The sequence below is a fragment of the Sturnira hondurensis genome, unplaced genomic scaffold (assembly GCF_014824575.4).
Source record: "Sturnira hondurensis isolate 20B ecotype Veracruz unplaced genomic scaffold, ASM1482457v3 Scaffold0002840, whole genome shotgun sequence".
Classification (NCBI taxonomy): domain Eukaryota; kingdom Metazoa; phylum Chordata; class Mammalia; order Chiroptera; family Phyllostomidae; genus Sturnira; species Sturnira hondurensis.
Genome location: NW_028075471.1, coordinates 30844736 through 30856702, shown reverse-complemented (window position 1 = coordinate 30856702; position 11967 = coordinate 30844736). Strand labels below are relative to the sequence as shown.

The 11967-nt window shown below is 47.8% G+C and overlaps 1 protein-coding gene across 2 annotated transcripts; it reads left to right on the top strand.

Moving 5' to 3' along the window:
- Nucleotides 1-2482: 2482 nt before the first annotated feature.
- On the top strand, nt 2483-6082 carry PRR15 (proline rich 15). 2 transcript variants are annotated; one of them, XM_037041229.1, is made up of 2 exons: nt 2483-3168; nt 4980-6082. In XM_037041229.1, exon 2 carries the CDS (start codon nt 5093-5095, stop codon nt 5498-5500), a length of 408 nt encoding a protein of 135 aa, XP_036897124.1. In that variant the 5' UTR covers nt 2483-3168; nt 4980-5092; the 3' UTR covers nt 5501-6082. The 2 variants fall into 2 exon arrangements, with proteins under 2 accessions (XP_036897124.1, XP_036897125.1); XM_037041230.1 differs by having other exon boundaries at nt 3024-3168; nt 4985-6082.
- The last annotated feature ends 5885 nt before the right edge of the window (nt 6083-11967 follow it).

Below are 11967 nucleotides of genomic sequence, written 5' to 3'. Positions count from 1 at the left end.
CCAGCCTCCACAAACCTCCTCATAACTTAAACTCTTCACTAAACCCTCATTCCATAAAGAACTTTTTAGACTGGTCAGAAAAACAAATGTGACAATATGACATTTTTTCCCACTTCAGCAATATCATTCTTTTTTTTTTTTTTTTTTTTTTTGCTATAACTCAGACTGTATCAAGAAGGACTCTTTTGGCGACATTAAGAGGAAATCATGTCTGAATCTGTTGCTCATAGAACTATGTATCATCTCACTCAACTAGCAGTGTGGAGGGATCTTTCAGGGGCTCGTTGGTATCATCAAGGACCTGGACACTTCTCACACTCCCAGGCCATCCTCAGCACACTAGTTTTTATTCCCATGCCCGTTGCCTCCCAGTTGCAGATGGCAGCTGCAGGCCCAGACATCACACCCTCATCCTGTGCTTAGATGTAAGACTCAAGGATATAGCAAAGGATGTTCTCGCAGAAGGTCCTGCCTTTTATCCAGGGAAGAAACATCTCCAGAAGTCTTCTCTATAGCCCCGGAAGTCAGAACTGGAGCACATGGATGCTCCTAGTTACCGGGAAGGCTATGAAAGTATCTCCCTTTTAAGCCTCTAGTTAAAGTCTGTTTGTATAAAGTAAGTGAAATAGTGCCCTGAGGTTTCTGCCTCCAAAATCTCTTTTGCGTACATCCAGTTCTCTTCATCTCACTAGTCACACTGCTCTGACACAAGCCGCCCAAATATCCCACCGAACCTCCTGCCACAGGTAGAAACCAGTTCCCACCTGGCTTCCCTACAGGCCCTTCTTGTCCCTTCTATCATCCACTCTTGACAACGCCAGTGCTATTTTCAATTCGAATCTTATCATGTCAGTTCCTCTTCCGTGGATTACATGAACACCTCTTACCGTGAGTGACCAGGTCCTGGATGGCCTGGTCACAACACCCCCCTTTCCAGCTTCACACCCTGCAGACTTTCAGTTCACTCTGTGCACTCAAGTGCACTTGGGCCTTGTCTTTGCTCCTCAAAAACCCCACGCCCCGGCACACCTCCACGCTTCTGCACACACTCGTTATTCCCTCTGCTGGAATGCTCACCCATTCTCTGCCTCCCTGGTCCCTTCTGCCTGATTTTTATTCTGCTTTTGTGTCACCATTTAAATTTTATAGCATGCAAGGCTTCTTGGGAGGGTGTTATTGTTAGGCTAACAAAACAACAAATATCAAATTTGTTTGATATAGATAGGAGGGATGGGAGAAAATGAATGTTCTTCATTTCAGCAGTTAGTGGGTGATCATTTATTAAGGAAACATTGACCCCTTCATTAAATCTCACTAGATGAGGAGCCAGCCATTTGGCAATACTAATTGTTTTTCCTTAAATGTCTTTCTTCCAGCCACTGGGTCAACAATGCAGCCACCCAGCTCCACAGCTTCCTAGGGTGATGATACCGTCCTCCTTGGCCCACTGACTTGTTCTGCCCAGACAGCACTAGGATGGCTTGGCCTGTCCTTCCCTCACGGCTGGCGGCCTGTCTCTGCTCAGTCCTGGTGTCAGCATCAAATGCTAAAACGAACCTCAACAATATATGAACACGTATCACTTTCAAATACACACTGTGGTGCCTGTCATTCAAAGATCCAAGAATGCTAAACTAAGCGACTAACCATATATTCATATTTTTATCATATTTCATGCATTGACATACTCCATGCACATTTCTTTCTGCCAGTTCTGTCTTTCACTACTTTTACACCTCAGGAAGTCCCCAGCATGGAGGCGCTCAGCCAATCGGTTGCTCCATGCTCAGCCTTTAGAGGAATTATACATGGGCTCAAGGGCCGTCAAAATGGTTTTTTGAAAAAAAAACAACAACAACAAAAAAAAAACAGAGCATCCTGGAAGATGAAGCAGACTGCGCCTCTCCCTTCACTAGTGAAAATGCCCTAAAGCCTCTTGAACTTTGAGGCATTTCCCTGCAGCGCCTCCGGGCTGGATCTATACCTTCCAGGTGTGATGGCGGGTGCTCTGGAAGAGACCTGAAGGAAGTCACATCATCACGTTGTGTCTTAAAGAGCCCAAGGTAGGCAGGTCGTGACCCCAGGAGCTGGAGTCAGACTTCCTGTGTTCAGATCGAATTCTACCTCTTCCCAGCTTTGCGACCCTGGGCAACCACTGAAGCTTCCCCAGCTAGGGTCTCCTTGCTCATCAAGCGAAGATATTAATAGTACCTACATCTTAGGATTGCTGGGAGTAATAAGTGAGTTAACCCACAGAAGCGCTTGGAGCGCGCCTGCTGGCACACTGCGAACTTATTAATATCACTGCCTTTCAACTAAGAGCGCTTTCGACTGCAACATTCTGCCCGGATAGGAAGCAGCTCCAGGGAGTTAACAAAACTTGCGATCACAGCCCAGTGGCCATGGCTGGGGACCCGGAGAGGAAGGGGGAACAGAAATCAGAGTAGGGAAAGAGGGAGAGCTGCAGTGACATTTATCCACCGGAGCCACATACGGCCACGGTCTCCCGGCCCCCGTTTCTCCTTCAAGAAAGAATTGGACCCGCGAGCAGCGCAAAGCACAGCCGTTCTCCAATCAGACACCGCAAGGCTGGCGCCACGCCTGCGACCTGGTCCAATCTCGTCCCTTGGAGGGCGGAAACGCGAAGTTCCTACCTGCACCTGTGGCCGCGGTGGCCGCCTCCTGAGTTATCCCACCCCTTCGCCGCCTGGGGTTCAGGTTTCTCCTATCACTTGGCGAATGACCATCAGGTGGGCAGATGTCTTTTCCCGCGTGGCCTGACGCGTAGGAAGAGTCAAAGCATCAAAGTGAGCGGCTGAGATCCCATTTCCTGGCGGCTCCCAGGCGGCGCTGGCACGGAAGAGGGACACTCCCGAGAGTGAACGGCTACTCACCGAGAGCGCAGCCCTGGGTATTCACCTGGGGCAACAAGCCTAGGCCCTCCGGCTGGAGCCCACCACACTACTGCAGCCGGCAGAAGTTGGAGATCACCAGCAGCGATCGGCTTAGCCCCGGCTGCTAGCATACTTTCCAGAAAGAAGCCGACGTCCCCAGCACCGCACGGAGGGACGTCACACCGGCTTCCAGGTTGTCCCGAGCGCACCTCTTTGGTGTTCTCACTGGCCAGCGGGGTGCGGATCAGGTGCGGATCAGTAGGGTGCTGTGCAGGTGAGCGAGTAACTCACTCGGGTTGTTGTTCTACCACAGCCCGGACTGAGCCCGTTCGGGGTGTCACGGACGCGGGGACGGTGGGGGGGGGGGGGANGGGGGGGGGAGGACTTCCCCCTCCCCCCCCCCCCCCCCCCCCCCGTGCCCGAGGAGGAGAATTTAGTAGCTGTAGGCGCCCTGTGTAACTTTGAGTAACTTGCAAACTTTTCTTTGAGAAGTTCGTACAAAGCTCTACCGGGTACACAAGTTGACTACAGAGACTGTAGGGTAGAAGACAGAAAGTAGCATCAGGACACCCCCCCACCACCAGCAGTGAATAACTTGGGGGTGCTTTTCGGAACTGTAGAGGGAGCAGGATGTTTGCACAGCCAAAGGCAAACTGCCTGAGGGTGTGGGTACGGAAAGAACTTTTGGCCATTTTTTTCTATTGTTTTCAAGTCGCTGCAGGAGTGTGCCCTCGGGGCGTCCTGAGAAGGAGGCGGTGCCACCGTCTCTGCTCACAGCGAAGGCCAGGCCTGCCATCAGCCGACTCACGTAGGCTCTCAGACTTTTTCTCCTGGGTTCTGGGACCACCACCTCAAACAGCAAAGCCGGCTGAAGCTTCGCAGCGCACAGGCAAATCCCGGGAATGCTGGGTGCGTGGGGTGGGAAGGAGCCCTGGGGAAATGCTGGAAATGAGTCTCAGTGCGAGCAAATCCTGTGCGTTCTTGGAGGTAGTGCCCGACAGATCCAGCACAGAGAGTGGGCTGAGGACTCTGGCTGCGGAGATTATTAGGACCCCAATTGCTGATAACACCCTTGTCGCTCCGTAGAGTGCACTTTTTAAAGCTGGGAAGACGCAAATTGGTTTGGAGCTCCCGGGGGCTTTCTCCTTGTAGGAGGGAATTGCGCAAGGGAAAGAGCAGAAGCCTTTTAATTTGTAACTAAAATTCCCCAGACTTAGTTGCTTAGTATAAATAGACGGGGTATACTTTAATACAGAACTAAGGGAAGAGGACCTTTGCCGCTTGGCCTCGTCACAACCACCACCGCGGGTGGCTTCCAAGATACGCAAGATTGGTCTCTGGGGGATAAAAGGAAGAATAGGCAGGCAGGTCCCCAGGGGAGTTCAGTCTAGCCACACTCCTCTGAGAGTCACCAGACAGAAGTTGTGGCTAAAGCAGAATTTTTGTTTTCATTTGGTGAATGCAGAATTTAAAGGAAACAAACAAAACACCATGAGCTTGTCCCTCACTCTGCCTGGGTTGTGAAGTACCCTGAAGAGTCATGTCGAAAAGGATCCCAGGACAGAAATCCATGGAGCAAAAACCTCAGACAGGGATCTGATATTCATTGGTTATCTACAGTGGTCACGCACTTGCTTCTGGGGCCCCTCCTTCCAGGTGCTCATCAAAGGTCCAGGTTCCGTTCTGGACCAGGTGGGTCATCTTGGGTCATCCGTCCACGATCAGGCGGAGAGTGACAGGACAGGCCATGTTCCCTCTCAGACCCAGTTAATCCAGATGCCTTGGAACATCCCCAGGGTGGCCCTCAGGCTCTGACCACCGCTGTTCTGCCTGTAGTTGAGGCCAAGGAGTGCCAAGACTCAGTCTTGTGACCAGACGGTGGCGCCCTGGTGGCCACTCATCTGCCCGTGCCTTTCCAGGCACGGTGATGCCTTTTGAGGTCTGCGCATGTCTGGGTTCCAGGCTCGGAGAGCTAAGACCCCTGCGGATCCGGTGTCGCCCTGAGCGAAAAAGAAGAAATGGAATCGAGGGGTCCGAGGCATGACTTCGACAAACCCAGTAACCACGTTTTGTTTTCTTCCCCAGCGCAGACCACTGCCTGGGATCCCACCCAGCTGCCTGGTTTGCGTGAAACGGAGAAGGAGCAGAGGGGACGCCGGAGACCGAGGCCCGGCGTCCAAGGCCCTTCAGCGTGGGGCATGGCCGACAGCAGCTCCACGAGCAGCTCTGGCCCTTGGTGGAAATCGCTGACGAACAGCGGGAAGAAAAGCAAGGGCGCCACAGTGGGGATGCAGCCTCCAGCCCAACCTGCCCCCGGGGAGTCCACACCGTCAGCGCAGCCCGCACCGCCCGCACTGCAGAGCCCGGACTGGACAGACAGCTCCCAGGAGAATCAACACCCCAATCTTCTTTCGAGCACTGGCGAGCCCCCCAAGCCAGACAAGTTCTGCGTGGAGAAATCGGGCCACAGCCGCCGCAACCTGAAGATCTCGCGCTCTGGGCGCTTTAAGGAGAAGAGGAAAGTTCGCGCCACTCTGCTCCCGGAGGGAGGCAGGTCCCAGGAGGAGGCGGGCTTCCCTGGTGACCCCCAGGACGACAAGCAGTAGCCAGAGCTGACTGTCTGTCTCTCTTCCCAGCACGCCTCCCCAAACCCCAGTTCTAAACCCAAGAACTTGGGCCTGCCCCTGCACCTGGCGCCTCATCCCACCAGATTCAGAATACCCACCCAAGGCCTCTGCGATTCCATTTTCCTGGAAATGGAAGTGTCCCTTGAGTTGATAATATTTCATGACTCAAGGATGCATGAAATATTTACTCGCGGTAAGAGAAGACACCCATCACAGAGAAAGTTGGCATAATTATTATCTTCAAAAAGCTATGGCCTCTACTCCTAGCGTCACCTGTGGGAGTGAGAGAGGTGCTTCTCTAAGAGATGGCAACCCCCCCAGAGGAAGCCAGGCCCTAACTAAGAACTTGCTGTTGGAGAGCCATCATCACGGCGCTGTTTTTAATGCCTGAAAAGTGCGCTTTAGCAGTACTGCTGTGGACTCTCACCTTGAGGGAGGGCACGGGAGGGAGCTGGAAACGTTCTAAGTAGAAGCGCGTGAAGTCAGGCAAGGTTGCCTTTAACGTTGACCTGCAGAACTGCCCTGCCTGTTTTAGTGTGGACTATTAAAAGTGTTGCACCGCAAGACTTAAGGTGACTTTTGTACTTTTTCCATGGCAAGACTGAAACCCATCATACTTAAAAGCAGGCCTGCAAAGTCCCAGGGAGCAGAATTAATCATTTGCCACACAGGGTGCTAACAGCTGCTCTTGGGAAGCTGCAGGGAGAACGTTTCACCGGGAGTGGAACCGGTTAGCTGCAGGTCCCTATTGACTAACCGAATTCCGGGAAGGGAGGGAGAGGCGCCCTTTCATCATTCCTGCATTCTCTTTTTACTTCACTGCATCCTCCTACGTAAGTCCCAATGCTAGTAACCATTCTTTGCAGTCTCCTGGAGAACCTTACTAACCATTGTCTGAAAATAAACAGAAGGACTGAACTTGTAGCCTGTGCAAAGCCAGCTTCTTTTCCCATGTCTTTGTTTCAAAAGCTTATTTCTTTAGTCTGATGTATGCATTTATCAAGTTTCAAAGCCTTTAGATCGAACAACCTGAAGATTCTTAACAAAAATCTACCTGTTTGCTTTTGTCACGAAGTTCAAGAAAAAGAGTAAATGAATACCACTTGCTTTCAGCAAATTACAGAGAGTTATTGTAGTTAAGGGCCACTGGGATCTTTTCCCACCGCTATTCAGTTCATTTATAAACATCCAGAAATGCATAGCAGGGAAATTATAATGATCAAAGCATATATTTCTTTAGATAATTATAAACAAGAACTTGATTGGCGCTTCTAAATTTGTTATAGGTACATAGGCAGTTCTCTGCTCCTCTCAAATTTGTAGTTTATAAAATAGCAAACCATGTTGGTTGTCTGAAGAGATTTAACAAAGAAACTTGATGAAAATGGCTAAAATGGATTCAAATTAGTGAATCAAGCTTGGATGCCAGCACAAATATAGGGTTTATCATTAGAGACATGAGTTTCCACATACCAAAGACTTATTCCAAAGAAAATTGCTGGTATGGGGGTTACACTTTACATTAAAAAGAGAGCAGTGAGCCCTTTAAAAAAACGCACAAAAAGACTTTTTTGGTGTATATTTAGAACTGAAAAGTCTGTGACCAAAGTCTCATCAGGGTGAGCCGCCCAGAGAGTTTACATCCGTTTTAAGTAGGCCTACTGTCCCCTGACTCTGATGAAGTACTAGGAAGGAGAGTCACTGTGAGGGAGGGAATGTGGGGGCCCTGGGAACACAGAGCAGAAACGGCCAAATTAGGCTTCAGAACATCTTTATCAAGTATTTTAAATTCATTCTGTCGAGAGTAATAAAATTTAGAGTGAATAACTATTCAAAATACTTTTCCCACAATAGATTAGGCCTGTACCCATTTATAAAATTCAGCCTGCAATTACATGATTTTAAAATCTTACACTCTTTAATCTATAGATTTAAAAACCTTTTTTCTTTAAAATTCCCTTAGGTTCACAAAACATTGGCATTTTCCCCGGGTCTGTGTCTTGTTTGGGAGCCCCATTCAAGTCTGTAATTGCTGCAGGTCATCAATAGCAGACACACCGCCGTAGAACTTATTTACAAGGCATTTTCACCCCCCCCACCCCCCACCCCGTTCTGAAAGAATTTGAGACCATGCTAATGGCATTTATGACAGTGAGTACAATTCACAATCCTCAATTGAGGTTTGTAATTACATAGTTTCCAAGCAACCCTAGTCATGCAGTAGGAGTGCACTGATTTCATCTCAACCCAGCTAACTCAGAAAGCAAGCAGTCGCTCCGGCCGCTATGGCTCCGTTGGAGTGTCAGCCTGGAACTGAAGGGTCGCGTGTTTGTTCCCCGGTCGGGAGACAGACCTGGCTTGCAGGTTCAGTCCTTGAGCCAGCCGGGGCATGTACAGGAGGCAACCAATCCATGCTTCTCTCTCCCATTGGTTTCACTCTCCCGCTGCCTCTCTAAAAGCAATGGGAAAAAAATGTACTGGCGTGAGAATAAAAAAATATAAAAGGAAATCAAACAAAACTGGTGAGATAACAGGGTCATGAGTAGGATGAAATAATTTCACCAAGTATCTAGCTGAGATTTACGTGATGTAGAGATGATTAATCACATCCCCATAATATGTATACAGATGTAAGATTTAATCTCAAGATCATTTCTAGGGAGTAAAGGGAAAGTGTTGAATTAAATTTGGAGTTAATTAGATCAGAGACTTTTGTTTTCTTTAAACCCCCTTACCAATGAAATTCCATCTAATGGTTAAATTTCACTTAATGGTTTGGGAAGCCATTAAAGAATTTTAATGCCATGGGGGGTTTTTTTGTTGTTTTTTTTTTTTAACTTTTTTAAAAGATTTTATTTATTTATCTTTAGAGGAGAAAGGAAGGAGAGAGTGATAGAAATATCAATGTATGGTTGCCTCTCGTGAGTCCCCCGCTGGGAACTGGCCTGCAACCCAGGCATGCGCCCTCACTGGGAATCGAACTGTGGTCGTGTGGTTCGAAGGCCCACACTCAATCCACTGAGCTACACCAGCCAGGGTTAATGCCATGTTTTTAAGTGATACTTTTTAAAAGGGACAGAAATCTAGTGGTGTGTTTACTAAATCCTTTCCTAATCCTCACAGTTACATGCACAGGCAGTCTTTGCCTCACTGACTCCTTGCAAAGTCGGTGGCAAAGAAGTGACTCATTTTATGGGTCACCTGAAAAGTCCTTTTGTGTTGCTACTGCTATCGTTCACCCCATTTTGATTTGCATTTCAAGAGCAAAGACTCTATTTTGCAAATACAGGTAAGAGATCCTGCTTCAGTACAACACTTGGAAGCATTTCTTTCTGCTGTGAACATAACATGAATTCATCAACGCTGGTCTTACCAAGTCATTAGGTGGGAAATTGAAACGTGAAGAGCGGTAGCATTGGTTAAAGCTCTGTCAGAAACAGTCCTTCTGAGATGCTCAGAAGAGAATTTGGGTACCCCTAAACAAAAAAATAATTAACACGAACAGGGAGAACTTCAAATTAAAGTTAAACTGAAAAGTAGAAGAATGGAACACTACCTTTCAGTGGTCACAGGGACTTTTTATTAAGAGAGAGAGAGAATATTAGTTTTTCCCTACATGAAAAGTGTCAGCCAGACTGGAAGCAAACACAAAAATCAAGCTCGATAGCTCTAGTAACAGAAACTGATCTTTGAAAAGTTCGTTCCATTCGTGGAGCATTTTATTATAATTATACAGAAAATTAAGGAAATTCTTTTTTGGGATAAGCTTGAGTTTACCTCCATGGCAAGTAGAAATTGGGACCAAGGTATTTTATACCCTTGGGTATCAGCCTACAAGTATCTCAGATTAGAAACACTTACACAGCCCAGGGCAAACTTTGTCATCCGTGAGCTGTCTGTCCTATGGTAGTATTGTCCTTCTCACCTGTTCTTCGCACTCCCTTGCTCCACTGTCACTGTGAATCTGCATTCCCATTAACCTCAGAGATGTGGAAAAGGGGGCACCCGGGAGGCACAGAGGCATTCCCCAACCCCTGCGGGCACCCAACATTGACAACCACTTTGTTCTCGATGGACTTACAGATATGGAATGTGAGATAAATAGCATTAATGGTGAGAGAACATTATCACCAAGGAGCTATGATGTAAGGAAAGGCACAGGCCTTGCCATCTCTATGGAAATGGCCATGGCTATAGACCAGGACAAGCAAGACCGACCCAGGATGTGAGCGATACTTCAAGTAGTCACAGCAAGGAACTTAGCGTTGCGTCCAAATCACATCGTGCTGCTAATGATGTCATGGGTGGTCTCAGAATTATCACAGCTATTGATATAACCTCATGCAATAAAGACATTTATGAATGAGGTGTGTAACAAGACTGTTCACCCATAAGACAAAAATTTCTGGCCCTAAAATGAGAAAGGTTCTTGCTGAAGAAGCAGAAGAGCCCTGGTTCACGCAGGGGCTGGTTGAGTAGGGATTACAGGAGCATCTTAGAACTCTGGGCCTTTTTCAAAGATATTTTCCTGGGGTTACAAGTACCCTGGATTATTCATTTCTTTCTAGTGCTAGTCAACAAGTGTATCTGCTGATTCATACACCACACTGATGTTTTCCATGACACTTGCTCACAGTTCTCTCTCTGACCTGCTTTTGAACGAAGTTTAGCTAATCTGGGAGCCCGTTTCTTCTGGGAAAGGATGGCATAGAGTCCATGTTCCAGTTTCAAAATCGTCCAGCAGTCATCTGCTGTTTTGAGTGACTGGTTGTGAAAGCGAGTTCATGTAATGCTCCTTGTTTACTATAAAACACAAAGTTGTATGAGTCCAGGACTGACAGTCAGGGAGGGAGACTGGAGGGTGGCCGAGAAGCATAAAGTACAATAAGGCCACCTCCTTACGACATGGTGGGTGCCACGGCCACCACAATTCCATCTAGCCCAACAGTCAGAGTGAGCCTGCTGTCTGGAAGCATCAAACCTCATTGTTCATGTTTAGAATCAAGTTGCAGTATGGGTACCTCATTATAGTATATTGGTGTTCAAAAAGTGTGTTTCACAACTATTATCTCAGTTGTTCTTCAAAACTAGCCCTCAAAGCCCCCAAATTCTGCCACTCCACCTGATTTTCTACTCTTGTTTAAACTCAATTTTCTATCCTGACAGGTGTGGCTCAGTTGGTTGGGCAAAGTGAAAGGTTGCTGGTTTAACTCCTGGTCAGGGCACATGCCTGGGCTGCTTACAGGTTCAGTCACTGTGACAGGCAGCCGAAGATTGTTCCTCTCCCTCTCTTTCTCTCTCCCTTTCCATAAAAATAAATAAATAAAACCTTTAAACTCAATTTTTTCATTCCCATTGGTGTTGTCATAGGTCAGGAATTCATCTCCTCCAGACACAGGGTCCTGGAGACATCATTTCTTAACTCTTCTGCACACTCTGTTTGAAACAGTGCAGGGTAAGTCCACAGCCCTTCACAATGGCTTCCATGTGATTGTCTGGCCATCCATATGATTGACAATTTCCCGAGAGTGGCTATGCCTCTGAAGGCTTCTTTCTGCCTGCCCTGTTGCCTCTGCTTGGCATATGTTTCCCACCACCTGCCTGGCAAAGCCTCGACCAGCCTCTGAAAGTCAATAGTCTCCTCCCATGTAACTGTCACGATCCTCCTTCCCCAGGCAGAGCCAATGACTCTGTTGGGAAACATCTATGAGTAGTATCCTCAAGCCTGCGTTTGCCACCACCACTGACCGTATTATGTCTATGATCCCGTGTCTTTCTGCCCTTTGAGTCAGGGAACTCGGGAAAATTCAAGAGGCCATGTTCATTCTTCAGGCCCCTTCATTAACTCCTGGCTAATCTACAAGGACATGGGTCCTCCCAGTAGCCTGTGTAGCTAGCATACAGCTCCTGGTAAGGCCATGATCTTTTGTCCTGTAGGGGGGCAGGCTCTGTCTGGTTAGCAGAGAAATTTCTGAGAGTTATGAATCAGAGTCCAATCAGGAAAGAGAAGACACACAGTAATTTGAACAGGAGCATTTAATACAAAGAACTATTACCCGATCAGAGGCTAAAGTAATGGATTTGCTAGGAAGACGTAAAAGGAATAGTAAAGAATACAGGAATGGACATAGGAGCAGCCGCTACCCTGGAGCTGAGATAGAGAGCTCAAAAAAGACCCCTTCTTACCTCCAACCCTCTAGACCTTATAGGAAAGAGCACAGCTGTGACCCACTGACTGGTAGAGAATTTGCTGGAAATTCACCTACTAGAACTGGAAACCGTGTGCCACCAAGCACTGAAACACTAGTCACTAAACTCTTGGTGATTCATGGATAAAAGTATAAGAAATATCACTGTGTTTCTACAGGATTGGGGGCAGTCGATGTTTCTGCCCGCTGGGCTACGTGAGTTTCAAGAGGGCGACTGCTCGAGCGTACCCAGCAGCC

Excerpts from the sequence above, each read along its gene's own strand:
- PRR15 (XM_037041229.1), top strand. The coding sequence starts at position 5,093 with ATGGCCGACAGCAGCTCCACGAGCAGCTCTGGCCCTTGGTGGAAATCG.